Genomic DNA, 18,930 nt, shown 5'->3' with positions numbered 1-18,930 from the left:
TCAAATTAACATCGCAATGAAGATTTTAAATTTCAAGTTTTTTACAAAAAGGTTAGATGGAAAAACAGCAATTTATGTTAAAAGATTTGAGAGTTCGAATTTTCAGTGGTTCTAACACTTACAGGGCTATTTCATAGTATTAAAGAAATATATTTAACATTTTACTAGAATTTTTCGTACATTTTACGAAAGAATTTTACGTTGCAAAACCGGAATTTACAACCATTTTTATATTAAGCACGGGTGTAGAGTTTTTATATAACAAATCTAATGTTTATTTCCCTGTTAAAAAGTAACTGGATTAGCCTTGTTATATTTTAAAAGCAACAATATTGTGGCCCATTTTACAAGGTCTCCATTCACAGCAATAAATCCTGTTAAATAACACGTTTTGATGTAGATTATCAATAAATATTAAAACTAGATGACATTGACTAACACGAGACAATACCATTAAAATACTTTTTTTATATTCAAAATGCGTTACCGATTAACATTAAATTGTAGAATTGTGTATGCTTGGCATCATCTACTTATATATATTGAACACTATTTTGCTTGCATAATATAGAGTTTTTTATTGAATTTTATATTCATTTTCCCTGCTTCACGTACATACGTCAATAAAAAAAAGAGCTTAAGAAAAACAGAAAAAAAGACAACCATCTACATACATATACATATTTAAGCTTATCTTTAGTAACAGTGGTTTCCTCTTAGTTTGGTAAATTTTAAATTTATGTAAATATTCTTAGCAGGGAAAGATAAAGATAGGTATAGTCGGGCATGGTCGATCATATGATACCCTACACCAGTAATTATGTTACAAATTTTAATTATTTTTTAATAATATAGTATTTAATTTCATTTTTATCTTAATTCAGAAATATTTTTACAATTTGTTGATAAAAAAGAGATTTTCTAAAAGAGGCTTGGCTTCGACCTGTAGAGTGCGCACAAGGTATGAACACATAGACGGATGGACGGATAGACGGACATATATAGCTAAATCCACACAGAAACTTATTCTGAGCCGATTGGTATACTTTAAGGTGGATGTAGGATCATTATTTTTGGGTGTTACAAACATCAGCACAAACGCATAATACAAACTTATTTCCTTAAAGAGGCTTTATATAGGAGATAGTTCGAAATATAAAAGTTAATTGTGCCGATTTCTGAAGAAATACTAATATATATTTCGTTGCTATGAACTAAAAAGACCAAATCTGAAGGTTCGGTTGTATGGGTGCTAGGTGAAATAATGAATCGATTTCAATCATTTTTAATAGATTTAGTCCTTGAGCTGAAATTACATCAAAATATCTAGAAAATTGCGTACTGTACCGTGTGCACAAGGTTTACATGGACAGACAGACAGCCAGACGGAAGGACTTAATCGACTGAGAAAGTAGGATCAATATTTTTGTGTGTTAGAAACATCAGCACAATCGCATAATACCCTACCCACTATGGTGGTGTTCGGTATAAAAAGGTACTTCTAACTAGGATAGAAAAGAACAGACCAAATTGTGTTTGTATTATGTTTTATAATAAAATAAGTTAGATATTAAAAAAAACTGATAACTCAATGAAAATTTTCCAAACTTAAGTGTGCCCTAATTAGTCTTTTAATGTTATTTTATACTAAAATTTAAGTGCTGACTATAAAAGTTTGTTGTGTCATAAATTAACTAAATTATTAAAAAAAATGCTGTTGGTTTAAAAATTTCTTAAAAGTAGTAATTAGAAACTTAAAGGTAAACATAATTTGTTGGTAAAACTGTCATTAAAAAAATTAAGTAAAAATGTTTTAAGATCTAGTATGATATGCTGAGAAAGCGAAAGTGTTAACATACAATACTTTTTTCAAAAAATTTTCTTTACGTTAAATAATTTTTCTTTAAAATGGGTGACAAAGGAAATAACATTACATTTATACCCCTCACCACTTTAGTGAGAAGGATATATTGGGTTTATGCCGATGTTTGTAACATTCAAAAATATTCATCCTTAAAGTATACCAATCGGCTTAGAATCGTTTTCTGAGTCAATGAAGCTATGTCCGTCCGTCCGTCTGGCTGTCCATGTACCTTGTGCAGAAGCTATATATATTTTCAAGACAAACTTATACACAAATGAAATTCAGCACAAATAAATATTATATAAATATAAATATATTCACAAAATTTTATCGGGATTGGTCCATATTTGCCCCTAGCCCCCATATAAAGCCTCTTTCAAAAAATTAGTTTTTTATCCATAAATTTCTTAAATGGTAATATTGAAGATAAATGTTTTATTATGAGAAATAAATCACGCATAAATACGCATAACTGGTGTAGGGTATCATATGATCGGTCACGCCCGACTATACTTTCTTACTTGTTTTTAAGACCTTTTCTGCAAATTCTATTCAATATTTTCAAAATATTGACTTTAAGTGTGTTCTATATACTTTTATTACAATTAAAAATAGTTTTACATCAGTTGACCTTACTAAAAAAGTAATAACTTACAAAAATTTTCACTTAATAAAGTAAATAAAATGTAAGTTTTCATAGCACAAACACTATTGACATGTACACAAAATATTCTCAAGCACATTATTTTTACACCGCCTTAATAAAGAACAAGCACTAAGACTGCTTGCTACCCTGCACTCAAGACATGTAAATACCTGGTTAAATCCCAAAATAAAACTTAAAAAAAGTGTAACATTTCTTATAACCTTGAGCTTCTTACGAATGCCAAATTAAAATAAAAATAACTTTAAAAAAACAACAATTTGAATGGAATAAATTTTTTTTCTACAAACAAATATCTTTAAGTTGAAAAGGATAAGAGAAAAGAATTTTATAAAAAATTTTGGAATAATATATTTGTTTGTGAAGAATCAAAACATGTGTTCTGTGTTTTAAGTGCATATCGGATGGTTGTCCTTTTTAAGGTGTTAAGTTAGGTCGATCGGTATTATTTGATTTTACCACAATTTATTGTCGTATTATCTCAATTAAAACACTGCAGAATATTATTAAATTGTTTTAAGGTTAAGAGCCCAAGCAACCAGGCTTGAGGGGTACATTTGATTACATGTTAAGCAAACAAGACGAACTATATTTTTAAGGTCGTTAAAATCCACAAAAACTACAACCATTGTCGAATAAATTTGCAACTAAATATAAAAAGAAAATTTTAGTACCTGCTCTACTGGAGACATATATAAATTTTCATTTACTTTTTGCCAACATAACATATAAATTTGCATTGCAAAAATTTTTATAGTACAAGTCCCAAAGAGTATGTATGTATGTATGTGTGCATTTCTTTAAATACAAAACTACAGTAATGTATTTCTTTGACTTTACCTTCAAAAAAATATATATAAATAAAAATAAAACAGAATAGAATAGCATTCCAAAAAAGAAACATCTAAAACATTTTTTTTGATATAAAACAACTTGCAGAATATAAATTTGCATAAATCTTTTTTTCGAAGTTTTCTTTTTAGATTTTAGAACACCTGCTGGAAAAGTATGCAATTTAAAAAATATTTTTACAAATGTTTTTAGCAAAAGTTCTTGAAATTGTTTACATATTGCATATGTAATATGAATTATTTTAGCTTAACATTTAAGATAAAACCCTTTTTAAAACCCAAATATTTCAAATACATAGTTGCATATTTATGTTTTTAAAGTAGAGTAAATTTTTATGAGTTGAAAGTACTTTGTAAGCAAAAATTATAGTCAATCATTGGTTGTGACTTGGCTTTAACCCTATCCCCCATATAAAGCATCCTTTAGAAATCAGTTTCTGAACAATTTTGTATTAAGAAAAAGACCAATAACGTCGTCAATTGCTAACGGATTTTTAAAAACAAAGTTACGTTTTACTCATGAATAAACATGGGTTTCTAATCAGTTAATAAATGGCACGGTTCCTATATAAAATACTTTCAAAAAACATCTCCAAACTTGGACAACGGTGCAAAACTAAAATAAAAAATATGTTTGCTGGTAAAACTCACACATATCTTTCCAGGTTACTTAAACGTTATATATGTCATTATAAAGGCCTCAGCTTTTAAATCCGTGAAGAAACTTAAAATCGGTTCAGATTCAACTAAGTTACTGACTCATAAGTGCTTAAAGGTAAGGAAACTCGGGTTTTTATTCGTAACTCATGATTTTGAAGGTGTTTCTCAAATTTCAAAAACATATTCTTGTTCTACTCGGATACTAACATCAGACTTGCTCATTTTGAGGAGATTTCTCTTTTGCGTTCGTCAGGTTAACTCCCTTCCCTTTAAAGCTATTACATTCGCACTTTCGTTGCCGACCACTCCAGAGTGGCCTGGTACCCATTTGATGTAAACCTTACCTCTGGGAGAATTATCAGTTAAAGCTTTCTTACAATCTAATAGTACAATATCATTATATACCTAACAATTTATAATTCAATTTATGTTAAATAATTATAAAATTTTTACATATGCTTCTGCACAAACCAACTTTTAAGAATACATTTCATTAATTTGTAATTAAAATTTGAACCATAATGCTTCTTTACTATTAAACCACAAGGAATTTGAAATATTTCAAATATGTATACATATTATATAAAGATACATATTTTTAAAGCCTCCTATTAATTAGCGTATGAGTGTTATTGACATTAAGTATACGCAACATATGGTGATTACAAACTTTATCAACTTTTGTTGTCAATTATTATACATACACTCACAAAAGTTTTGTTTTTCAAATTTTTTCCTTCCTTCCTTTTATTCTTCTCTTTTATAAATTCAAAACTCTTCTTTATACTATGTACATTAGGGTGGCTCCGTTTGTATGGAGAAAGAGTAAGGTACTGATAATCCCATAAAATGGACAAAAAATTTGAAAAGTGGTATCTTAGAATGAACTAGTTAGTTAGTTTGTATAAGGAAGATGTATAAACATAAAATCCGAAGGATAGGTGTATTCCTTCGGCCTCTATAGGGCCTATTGCTCCCTAACCAGGGCCTCAGGTGGAAATCGAACACACCACCTCCGGTCTACCAGACTAGAACACTAACCGCTAACCTACCGGATACCGCCTAACCTACCGTAATGAACTATATTTTCATTTTCGTCTTGATCATTAGCAACTTTCATTTTGGGGCCACCGTAATGCACATACATATAACAATACCTCTCATACGCACACAAAAAATATGCTAAATCTTTTTAGGCCATATGTTGTATAATAACATGACAAAAGAAACAAAAGAGGGTCCTTTGTTTTAATGAGCACATTGTCAGCTCATTTCAATCAATGTTGTATTAATCTATAATACGTGGTCAGCAATTTTAATTCGACATAGCAATTTAACTGCCATCAACTGTTTTTTCTCTCAACTTGTCTGTAATAATAAGCATAATAGCAATTATAACGGCAGTAATTTGAAAATAATTTGATTTGATTATTCTGCAATGACGCCTACTGAAAATCAACAGTGAGAATAAAAGTTGTTGTTAGAATTAAGAATTACAATTGACACAGCATAATTTACCATATATTTGGTAATTTCTCGTAACTAGATATACAGAAGATTTAATATGTATGCAGTTAACAATAACCATAGGGCTTGTTTTGGAAATACATTTTTTTTGTTGCATGATTTTTGCTTCAATCAGCTTAGAGCGAAATTTGTTTTTAGTACATAATTATCCATATCAACTCATGAAATGGCAAGTGCGAATTTCCTCATTGGTATGTAATTTATTTTGAACTACCAATTGCAAACGAATGAGTTTCGTCTAAAAAACATGGAGAAATTTTAATAGAAAACTAGTGGAAATGTCATTTATAAACAAGACTGTGCCGAATCTTATATACCCACCATCAAACCGTATGCCTTAAAAGGAATGCTTCCCTATAAATATTAGGGCCATATTTCGAATATGGTTTAAGTCAATTATGGACCGAGCTCTTTTGAACTAACAAAATATTAATTTTTAAAAAAGAAATATTTTTGTTAAATATCTAAACCGTGAGCGTATGAGTAATTTTCTGAAGAGGACCTTATATGAGTCAATTATGAACCGATATTCATAAAATTTTGTACTTATATTTTGATTTGTTTATGTCAAATTTCATCGCTATACACGTATTTGTAAATAAGAAAGGGAACCTTTAATATGGACTAGATCAATCCTTATTAAATTCGGAATGAGGAATTATATTCCTAAGTATAAACTTATTTATGTCAATTTTTATTGCTATACTCGTAATGTTCTGAATCCTCCTCATCAAATTTTCAGAAAAGTACCTTATTATTCACCGATCCTTATTACTTTTTGTAGATCAATTTTGGTTCATATAAAACTTGTTTACATTGAACATCATCGCTGTATTCGCATTTTTATGCATTAAAGTAGTTTTTTGAAGGGGCTTATAAGAGGGGTAGCAAGATTGACGTTCGTATAAATGTTTCTTATGTCAAATTTCATAACTGTTGTATTTTTAAGCCAGCATTGATCGTTTAAGTAACTTCCAGAAGGGGACCTCGTATTTTTAAGGAAGTAATGAGCGTTAAAATAATTTTCTGAAGGGGACCTCATATGGTCAATTATGGACCGATCTATATAAACTTTGGTAGAGAAATTTTGGCTCGCGAGGAACTTACTAGTGTCAAATTTTATAAACGTATTTTTTAGCCAGTAGTGGGCTCTAAAGTCATTTTCGAAAGGGGACCTTGTATGGGCGATAGGGTCAATTATGGACCGATTCTCACTAAATTTGGTAGAGAGATTTTGGCTTGTATATAACTTATGAGTGTCGAATTTCATCACATTACTCATTATTTATAAGCCAGTAATGAGCGTTCAAGTAATTTTCTGAAGGCGACTTTATATGAGGGTAGGGTCATTTATGGGCCGATCCTCAAAAACAAATAGTACGAAAATTCTGGTTCGCATAAAACTTATGTGTGTCATTACATCAGTTTACGTATATTTTATGAACGTTACAGTAATTATTTGAAGGCGATCTTATATGGGGGGTAGGGTCAATTATGGACCGATCCTCATAAAATTTGATGCAGAAATTTTGGATCTTATAAAACTTATTTATGTCGAATTTCATCGCTATACTCGTACTTTTCAAACAGTTATGAACGTTAAAGCTGTATTTCGGGGGTTCAAAACGTAGACCGATATTGCCCATTTTCAATACCAAACAAACTTTATTAATAGAGAATATTTATGCAAAATTTCAGCTGTCTAGCTTCTCCCATGTGGTCCCTATCGTGATTTCAATAGACAGACGGACGGACATGGCCAGATCATCTTAGAATTTCATAAGAACCAATATGACCAATATTTCGATGTATTACAAACGGATTGACAAAAACAATATACCCCCCATCTTTTTTAATGGTGGGTATAAAAACTCATCGAAAATGGAGACTTTTCAAAAGATTTCTATTTACTTCAAACTCATTTAACATTGTTATCAATAGCTTTTTAATCTTATTTAAATTTGTTTAAACATCCTCATCAACATCGTTCTCACAATCTATAAAATAATATATATATTTTTTATCCAAAAATTTTGATTATGTAAAAGTGTAATAATAACAGCACATGAGGTGGAATAAACTAAATGATGACAAATAAAAATACATTTCTATAAGAAAATACGTGCTTAAATATATTTTTGGTATTTAATCCAAAAGATACCAGAATATATTCTATCAAAATACAATTTTACTTTACACTTGTTATTTTCATATTGGTTTTATGTACTTACATGTCTGTCTCTCTGTCTCAAAGGCATGAAAAGAGGAGTGTCGGAAAAAGAAAGCAACCTTATACCTTTTACAAAATATGCAGGCGTAGCAAAAATAAATATTCTACTTATACAATAACAACAAAAATCTAAAAAAATATATAATACATAGATAAATGAAAGAATATAATAATAAATATGCTGAAATGTCAGTAAAATGTTTTTGAGGGATTAGTTAGTAATTGCAATATATTATGTGATGTGTTTGGTAAGGATATTTAACAAACTAGATGAGTTCGTATACGAAAAATGATTTCTTTTTTGATTTTGTTTAATGATGGACAAAAAAGGAAAATTAAATTTTTCTTTTGTTAAGCTAAAGTCTTAAAAAAGAATATGTGGGAGGTGTATGTAGTTTGTGGTTATATTCGTACATTCCAATTATTTTCAGTATTGGTGTGGAAAATATTACTAAATTTTATTGTAGTCTTAAAATTGATTATGGTAGTATATTTCCTTGACGGACAAACGGACGGACGGACAGACAGTCGGACAGAGGCACATAGCTTAATCGGCTCAGAAAGTGAATTTGAGCCGATTGGTATACCTTAAGGTGGGTGTAGGACCAATATTTTTGGGTGTTACAAACATCTGTAAAAACGCACTATAGTGGTGTAGGGTATAATAATAATAAGATCTCCCAAACGGCGGAGAAAATCTGCATATTTTCACGTAATTTATCATAGTTGAGAAAATAGTTTTAATTTAGTGTAACTTATTACTTATATATAAATGTTTGCAAATACATACTACATTAACAACTATCTTATACTACTCATGTGGATATTTAACAACCGAATTCCATTAAATATTCAATTTAAAAGTAAACATTAACTATTTACAACCCACATTTTAAGATATTTTTATACATGCCTCTGATAAAAACTAAACTATGAAAAACATTTATCTATAAAATTACGTATTTTTCCGCTTGATGCTGTTCCCATAACTAACCACAAAGGATTTCCTACTTTTAGCAATAAAAAATAAAAGCTATGCAAAAAGAATAACGAAGAAAAGAAAATCAAAAAAATTTTGAATGTTGCGTCGCCACCATAAATGGCAACGAGAGACAACCAGAGAAAACATTTTAAGTGATTTCAGTTTTATGGCATAAAGAAATTACCATATTTAAAATATCTTTATCTTAACTAAATATTTTCTAGTTTAACTACAAGATGGCTTACAAACTCTCGTAGGCGCACATACATACTTAATTGTGTTGCTTTCATTTAACAGCAGTTCTATAAGGACAGACATTTTTCTTACTGCCTAACTACTTGATTGAAAGAATTTAATATATCGAGGGACTATACTCAATAGTCTCTATCTTAAATAACGTAAATTTTTAGGAGAGCAAAAAACTTTTTATTAAGCTAGTTCATGATGAATTATTAATTTTTCTTCTGTAATATTTTTCTCCGACCATATCTTAAACGCTTAAATAATTGGAATTTTAAAATTTTGCAGTTTTAGCAGAATTATTTAAAAATTTATTACAAATAGAGTTTATTTTTCATAGGAATGTAAACCTTTTATTTTGATTATTCAAATTAAAAAAATTAAACCATTCTTTTTTTAAATATTTTCTTTTTATTACACCGTGCAACAGTCATTTTCACACATGAAAAAATCTACATGTATAAGAAACTGTGGACCATTAGTATTAACTCTGTGTACTCAGTTTTTCATAATCAGCTCTTAAGCCCCTGTAAAAGGACTTTAAAGTTTAAAGGACATACGATTTCAAAAGATGGAATTATTATTAATATCTAATGAACCTGAGAACCTAAGGTTCAAAATAATATTATTTATTTCAATTCATCAGGATTAAAAAAGAAATGGAGCCTTAAGAAAATTGTTCACAAAAAAGGTGTTAAACATTTTTGTTTCAAAAATCAGAGCTTTTTATACCCACCATCAAAAAAGATGGGGGTATATTGATTTTGTCATTCCGTTTGTAACACATCGAAATATTGGTCATAGACCCACAAAAGTATATATATTCTGGGTCCTCATTAAATTCTAAGACGATCTAGCCATGTCTGTCCGTCTGTCTGTTGAAAGCACGATAGAGTCCGAATGGAAAGAGCTAGAGGGTTGAAATTTCACATAAATATTTAGTATAGGTAAGGTTTGTTTGGTATTGGAAATGGGTAATATCGGTCCACGTTTTCGGATAGCCCCCATACAAGTGACCCCTCGAAAAGCAGCTTTAACAACCATAACTTGTTTAAAAATACGAATATAGCGATGAAATTCGATATAAGTAAGTTTCTTATGATCCAAAATCACTATGCATTTTATCAGGATCGGTTCATAATTGACCCTACCCCCCATATAAGGTCACCTTCAGAAAATGACTTTAACGCTCATTACTGGCTTAAAAATACTAGTATATAGATGAAATTTGATCTATCTAAAAAATTTTATGAGGATCGGCCCATGATTGACCCCACCCCCCATATAAGGTCCCCTTCAGAAAATGACTGCAACGCTTATTAATGGTTTAAAAATACGAGTGTAGCGATGAAATTCGACACAAATAAATTTAATACGAACCAAATTCTGTCTACCAAATTTTATGAGGATCGACCCATAATTGACCCTATCCCCCTATATAAGGTCCCCTTCAGAAAATTACTTTAATGCTTATAACTAAATATACGAGTATATAGATGAAATTCGACGTAAGTAAGTTTCATTCTAGTCGAACGAGGTTTGATGGTGGGTATATAAGATTCGGCATAGCCGAATATAACACTCTTACTTGTTTAAATTTAATTTCTTTTTCGATTTTTTGTCCAAGTGAGTCAAACGAATAATATAGATAAAATGTACAGATTCCCAGCTTTCGTTTGATACCAATCATACAACACATATAAATATTTAAAATATTCGTTTGAAATTGAAAGTCCTTTAAAATTCCTTTTAGTCCTTTTATAAGGACTGATTATAAAAATCGGAGTACGCAGAATTGCTATAAATGTAATCTAGTTTCACTTGCATAGCAACTTTTTTTATGTGTGAAAGCTTTTTTTCAAATTGTTAGAGGGTGTTACGAAAGAGAAATTTCAAAGTGCAAAAATATTGCCAAAAATATCTGTTTGCCTTCGAAATTTGTATCAACAAAATGTTATTTTCATGAAAATCACAGATAGCACGTATTGAATATAGTCCCTGGATTTTCTTGCGGTACTTCAAATGAATTTACTCCTTATAACACATGGAGGAAGTCAATTGTCATTTCACACACAAAAGTCGATTATGACCTTTGTATATGTGTGTATTAAATAAAATCATCAATTCAAGACAACCACCCCGAATAGCTGGATTAGCGTACATTTTGAGCACACACTTGCAAACGCATTCTTCTTTATACATATAATTGTTATTGGTTTTGTCATTCCGTTTGTAACACACTGAAATATCGTCGTAGACTCACACAAGTATATATACATATGTATATTATCAGTCCTTATTAAATTCTTAGACGATCTAGCCATGACATGGTGTTCTAAAGCTTTGAACTTTTTTTTATAATACTTTGCTTAAGAGAACATTAGGTCAACTTTGTCCCGATTTTCGTCATTTTTTAGGTACATAGAACATACCCATGTAGTATATTATAACGATTGCTGTATAATCAAATAGTATTCCGAGAAAGCAATTCTATCAACAAACAAGTAAAAAAGTATAGCCGGGCGTGGTCGACCATATGATACCCTATACCAGTTATTAGTATATCTAAAATGTGTATTATTTTTAATAATAAAGCTTTTATGTTGAATTTTGCCTTAATAATACCCCACACCACTATAGTGAGTACTATACATTTGTGCTGATATTTGTAACAGCCAAAAATATTGGTCAAATATTAAAGTATAGCAATCGGCTCAGAATCACTTTCTGAGTCGATTTGAAATATTGAAAGTGGTTAAAATCGTGCCCCCCTAATAGGGCTTTTGAGCTCATAAATATGTTTAATATTTTTGTATCACATCAAAAATTAGTTATTAGTATCTTAATGACACTGCTGATTTTCGTTATAGGGCCTCACTTGACCCTATCCCCCATACAAAGTCCCCTTCAGACGGTCAAAATTCACTTATAAACACTAATATCATGATGATATTCTCCATAAATTACTAATGTAGACGTAAATCCCTCTACAAAAAGTTATAAGGATAGGCCCTCATTTAGAAACTTCCTTTTTTGTTAACAAATTGTTAAAATATTTCTGAATTAAGGTAAACATGAAATTTAATACTTTATTATTAAATACAATAATCAACACTTTTAACATAATCACTGGTGTAGGGTATCACATGGTCTACCATGCCCGACTAAAAGTTCTTACTTGTTTTGATCTATTTAAGATGAAAACTGATTTTCTGATAGAGGCTATATATGGTGGCTAGGGTCAAATATGATCCGATCCTAACAAATTTTGGTGGAGGGATTTTTGTTGTCAAAAGTTAATTATGCCGAATTTCATTGAAATACCCATGTAAAGGAATTAAATACGTTCAAGCATTTTCAGAGGGGGAATTTGTAGTCGGGCTAGCGCCAAATAGGTTTCAGTAATTGCGAAATTTTGCAGTAACATTTATGTTTGTATAAAACGTAGCTATGCCTGTTTTTGTATAGATATTAGTATATTGGGTATAATTATGAGCTCCTAATCCTAATTAAGATTAATATAATTTAGGTGAAATAATAGACTGATATCAACCAAAATATGGTTCGTCTTTGGGTCAAAAATAGTACGTGTATTTCATCGAATTATCTTCAAAATTGCGACCTGTAGTTTGATTACACGGACGGACAGTCGGACGGACGGACGGCCGACTTAATCGAATCAGAAAAAAATTCCGATTGGTACACTTAAATGTTGGTATAGGACCATTAATTCTATGTGGTATAGTGTATAAAAATTAATATATAAAGTTTCTTACCTCTGGATCTACCCCTTTCAGCGCCATTGTGCTTCCAAGAGTAGACGGACGGACGGACGGACAGGCAGAAGGACTTATAAAAGCTCATAATAGATTGACAGATATACCCGACATATGTACATATCCTTATCATTTTACAAAGATACATATAATCTTGTCAGATTAATAGATGGTTATATCAAGATTGTCTTACAATTTAAAAAGAATCCATAATTTAGATAACTTTGCAGTTATGTGACCAAATTTTCGATGTTGTAAACGGTATTTTAAAATCAATGGGCAACATTGTTTTATAAATAAATTACTGTTTTCAAAATTCATAATAAAAGGCGGAAAATGCGAATAAATGCCGGACAATGCCGGACACAATGTACATACTATATCCATACATTTATAGATAAAAATATATAAATATACTTACCCTGTGTTGTTTGTGTATTAGAGCCATGGCCTTTGGATGTACTGCAATTGTTGTTCAATGAATTGAAAAAATTTGCTGCTCCAGTGCGTCGTAAAATCCAAAACATTTTTCCAGGATTTTTCCTTACTACAGTTTTTTACAGTTGTTTTTATGTGTGTATTTAAATATAGTTGATATGATTTGTTGTTTGTTGTTGTTGATGGTGGTTTATTTTTCTTTTTTTTTTTTTTGTATAAGAATAAAATTAATTTTTAAGATATTTTTGTTGTTATTTCTCTATTTTCGTCTTAAGTAAATAGAAAACTTCCGTGGATAGGACATGTCATTCTGTGGGTATATGTTGTAGTCTGTTCTATTTTATTTGTTTTGTTATTTAAATATTTCACTTCAATTTATATTAAATTAAATTTAATTAAATTATGTCACTAGTGACAGCTTTAATATTTTTAATTTTTTTTTTTGTCTGCAGTTTAAAGTCTTATTTGATATAATCTACGAAAAGAAGATTTATACAAAATTCGCATTATTTTAAATTAATTCTAGTTTTTACAGATTTTTATGTAATCTCAGTTGATTAAAAAAACATGAAACAAAATGTTTACTTTAATCTTTGGTTGTTTTTTTTAATTGCATCTTTTATATAAAAATATCATAATAAGCTTAAAATTTATGTTAAATAAAATATAAAAAAATATCATTTTCTGTTAATTCTCAGAGTTTGTTTAATCAGCCGAACATTATGCATAACTATAGAGCAGTTATAGTATTGTCTATCTAGAACTTTTACCTTAATGGAATATTTGTACTCGAAATGTACTATAGTATAGTAAAGTATACTTTAATGATTAAGAATTTTGTATGAAATACTATTCGCCTGATATGTTTCAGTTTTATTTAGAAGTTTATTTGAAACATTTTCAATACTGAAACATTGAGTTCTGATATAACTGCTTAGCTATTTGTTGTACTATATGAGGACTGTTGAATCAAACGCAGCAATCTCCATTTTAATCATGACCTTTCCTATGAATATTGGATTGAATTTGCCATCAAACTTCATCTTCTCCTAATTACATTATACATATGTATGTACTAAATAAATAGGAACACGAAAGTATAAATCTTATCTAATTCGAAAAATATAAAAACGGAGATGGCTGACTTCATTTCTACAGCCTCATGCGATTTCAACGTTAAGTGGGGACAAGTGTCATCTAAATTTACTGTATAAGTTTTAAGTGCTTAAAGTAACCAGGGATAAATTTCATCAATACACCTACCCCTCGATTTACAAAATACCCGTTTTATGCGATTTGTTTTTAAAACAGCATATTAATTTATTGTGTGTGAATGTTAACCTCGATTTAGATAATTTATTTTATTGTTTTGGGAAGAAAAAATAGATATAAAATATTGATCTTCTTAATTGTAGGACAAAGTAGTTTTATAAAAATTTTCTGATAAAATATAATTTTTTATTAAAAAATCACTTTCCATTAAAACAATTTTGGGTTCAAATGAACCGATTTAGTTTGTTTATAACATTAAAACAAAAACAATAAGATTAAAGAAATTACTTTAAAAACTTCTATTTGTTCCTTTAAGGATTTGCACGATTTTCCACAATATTTTTTTGGAATTTGCTTTTGTAACGGTTCTTAGCACATATTTTGACAATTTTTAAGTGCCATTCTAAGTACATATTTTAGAGTTATAGTGGAGGCATATGTGTTCCAAATAAAAGCTCTACTTTTGTTGAATATCATTATAAATTGCTAATTGCCTAAGTGACAGAGCCTCTAGTATCGTAAATACTTTGTCGTATGGAAGACAACTTTATTATTGTGTTCGTGAGAGCGTATTATTTAATTGAATCGCTCTTTCAAAATATTTCAAATTTATTTGATAAATAGGAAAAAAAGTTATTTGTATATGAACAAAATCTAAAATTTTTTATAAGATTTTTTTCTTCTGGTACCAAATTGACACCAAACTGTTTATAATGTTTCAATAACATCCGTTGTCAAAGTTTATACATACGTACGACAACACTATGCAATGTTGACAACTGTCAATTTGTTGTCGAAATCTAAATTGTCTACACATCCGTTGTCTAAATGTTAAAAAACGTGGTAAGCTCACTATTGACAAACAAATCCGATGTCAATAGTGAGCTTACCACGTTTGTTAACATTTAGATAAGGGATGTGTATAAAATTTAAATTTCGACAACGAGTTGTTGCAATGTTGGCAGCGTTGCGTTGTCAACATTACATAGTGTTGTCGTACGTATGTATATACTTTGACAACGGATGTTATTGAAAAATTATAAACACTTTGGTGTCAATTTAGTACCAGGCGTGTGTATTTATTTTTCCCTCTGTGTTCTGGTGCTATAACATCCTTGGGCATGGATATTATAAAGCGTCAAGAAAAATATTTCAGAAAAGCTTATTATTTTACAATTGTAATTAAAATCGATTTGTAACATATAAAACCAATCAAATATAACCTGATTTTCATTCTAAATTTAACAAATCGGTAGTGGCATAAATATAAATATAATCTAATATAATATTCTGTACTCGTAATCCATTTTATGTCTATTTATAACCAACATATGGAGGGACTATATTCAATATTCTCTATGTACTTCCATAACCACTTACCACTTAGCTAAGCAATGGTGCAGTGTGTAGAACATTTGACTAACAAACCGAAGTACCTGGTTCGTATTCTAGCTGGCTCTTTTTATTATTAAAAAACAAAACAACTTACTCAACAACTGTTTTGTAAGAGAAATTGCAAGTACTTCTTTAACTAACTATTTGCAAGCGAGCGTAGAAGTACTTGCCTCCAATGATATCACCGTGTTAAAATAATGACTTAAAATGCTAATGAAGAAGTAGTGAAAATAGGTTTTATTAGTTTTTTAACTCATTACTTTTCAATGTAAGTTTTTCCTGGGGACATGGTAATTACCAAAATATCACGAATGCGGCATTGTTTGCTGAATATGTTGCCAACAAAATCTCATTTTCATGAAAATAAAAGATAGCGACTATTGAATATAAACCCTCGATATACATTTCTATTTTTAATTAAAATAATTTGTTCAAAACTATATAAAATATTAATATTTTAAGTGGTCTAGAATTTGTTCTATCACAATTTATCACGCAATCAACCATAGACCTTCTATAATAATTGATAATGTTCAAAAGGAAAAAATATATCTCACATTGTCATTTTTCCAATCCTTAGTTGACGTTGCAAAGAAAAGGTAGATTATAAGTCACTTAAACATGATAGAATTTAATATTTATTTTTCTACTTATTTCTAAATATTTCTTTTAGCTTTCACTTTAAAAACTTTTTGAATTTTATAGACGCCAGATGAACGTACTTAAAACAGTTGTTATAGTTATAAATAATTTTGATTTAATTACACTTGCTTTATTTTCTATAAATTCTATAACACAAAAAAATCATTCAACTGACTAATATACAAAAAAATTTATATATTAATTTCTTTGATGTAATGAATAAAAATTACACATACATTTAATAAAATTTTTAAAGTAGACACTACAACACATATATTTATTCAAACATAATTTTATTTTTACACATTTACATATGTAAGTATATAAGTATTTATAAAATTTTATATTAGTTTATTGTTTTAATTTTAAACCATATACTTTTATATTTTCTGTTTTGTTATTACATGCTTTTTTATTGTTTTATTGAAACTGTCAAAATATTTTGATTGTAATCCAAAAAATTATCTTTGTAAATAACAACAATGTGTCATGCCTTTACCGCCGGTTGTTGCAAAAGTATAAAAAATTGTTGCTGTCTTTTCTTTTTTTTACACAATACCCTATTAAAACAAAAAGGACTTTTATTTTGTTGTTTACAATAACAAAAAAATATACCGAAAATGTTTTAAGAACCGCTCGTTGGACTTGACTCTTCAACAAAGTTGTGCTAACTGATTTGTTGTGTGTCCTGTTTAGTATGTTTTCACTTGTACTCATGCTTAGTTTACGTTATAACGTAACAAAGGATAACGACAAGAAATACTCTTTTTTAAGAGAGTTTATTTGCTTAAGAGAATTTGTAGGTTAGAATGTATATTTTTTCATGCAATTTTTACCATACAAACTTAAATCGCTGATACTACATTAAATTTTATAATTTCCTTTAGTAAGCCTTTTGTGGTAAAATAATAATACCATTAAATGCCAGAATTAGTTTGTGGCAACTAATATATCAGACAGCCCCGTGTTAAGAATTAAAATAAGACATTGTGCTAACAAAGTACTTTTTCAGTAAAGCTCAATAATTTTGTTGTACAATTCAGAATTTATACCATATTTGACATTGAGCTACATACATACATATATACTCCGTTTGGAAGTAAACTATTTCATTTGCACTATTTTAAAAACTTTAAAATTAAGTTAAATATTATGTAGGATTTTAAGTATTTTCCAAGTTATGTGTATACACTTTTAGGGTATACGCTCGCTTACAAATAACTACTTAAATAATTACTTACAAATATAGAGTTAAAAAATAGTTTTGCTTTACGCATAAATAAATGCGTAAAGCAAAACTACTGCTTTAAGCATAAATATGTGCAAATAAAACAGAAAAACTCAAAATAAAGTACTTACGTATCTGATTATATGTAAGTAATTATAAAAGTACTTAAAAATAATGCAGATAATAGTAGTCATTGAAAAGTAAGTGGTCAGACAAGTATTTTATGCGACTTAATGGAGTAATAGAAACCGAACTAAAAAAGGCACCAGAATATGATATTCTTGGTCCAAAATTAACGTTATATGGTTAAACCAGACAATACAATTAAACTAATCAGTATCATAATAATCAATATCTCAAAAATCAATTTAATTAATTGGACAGATTTATGTTCAGCATGTCCATAAAAAAAAATATCTAAAATAATAGCATTTTAAGCAGTTTTTGGAAATATTTTGCCTTCAGAAACTTTTCTTTTTTTACTTTATATATTAAAAACATGTAAAAAAGTATAGTCTGGCGTTTCCTACCATATGATACCCTACACCTGCTATGAGTATATCTAAAATGTGTATTATTTTTAATAATAAAGCACTTTTTCCTTAATTTCGATATATTTTTGATGAAGAAATGAATATTTAGAGGCTATATATGGGGGCTATATATGAACCGATCCGGTTATATGAGGACTAGGTGAAATAATGTACCGATGTAAACCAAAATCAACCCTATTAAGTGTTGGATCAAAAGTAATGCGTGTACCAAAATTCATCCAATAATCTTCAAAATTGCAACCTGCAGTTTGATTACAGACAGATAGACAGACAGACAGACAGACAGACGGATGGACGGACGGACGGACATGACTACTTAAAGGTGGGTATAGGACCATTTATTCTATGCGTTACAAACATCAGCACAAATTCAATATACCCTCCACATTAAAGTGGTGTAGCGTATAATAAAACACCTAAAGCTTAAACACAGTATTGTTAAACCATAAAAAAGTAGACATGCTGTGCTATCAACACCACGCCTTGATTTAAATCATTTTGGTCATTGTTAGAAACAATTCAAGTAATGTTTTTATTGTCGTTAAACAATAGGAGTTGGTTCAGTTAAAATTATTTTTTGTTTTTTATTTCATTTGCCTTGTTTTGT

The 18,930-nt window shown here is 29.3% G+C and overlaps 1 protein-coding gene across 4 annotated transcripts in view; it reads right to left on the bottom strand.

Moving 5' to 3' along the window:
• The window catches only part of LOC119599815, a 49,669-nt gene extending 32,466 nt beyond the window's left edge, over positions 1 to 17,203 (bottom strand). The window contains exons 1-2 of one of the 4 annotated variants that reach the window (XM_037949711.1): positions 17,157 to 17,203; positions 13,216 to 13,707 (exon numbers count right to left, since the gene is read on the bottom strand). In XM_037949711.1, coding sequence (XP_037805639.1) covers positions 13,216 to 13,321 — 106 coding nt within the window. In that variant the 5' untranslated portion in view covers positions 13,322 to 13,707; positions 17,157 to 17,203. Of the gene's footprint in view, positions 1 to 13,215; positions 13,708 to 16,456; positions 16,586 to 16,777 lie in introns of those variants that run through there. The other 3 variants (XM_037949709.1, XM_037949712.1, XM_037949710.1) reach the window with 3 other exon arrangements.
• Positions 17,204 to 18,930: the final 1,727 nt, after the last annotated feature.

The sequence above is a fragment of the Lucilia sericata genome, unplaced genomic scaffold, assembly GCF_015586225.1.
Source record: "Lucilia sericata isolate MDLA Ls3-8-SP2 unplaced genomic scaffold, ASM1558622v1 Contig000089F_arrow, whole genome shotgun sequence".
NCBI lineage: Eukaryota > Metazoa > Arthropoda > Insecta > Diptera > Calliphoridae > Lucilia > Lucilia sericata.
This window is presented reverse-complemented; position numbering and strand designations above follow the sequence as displayed.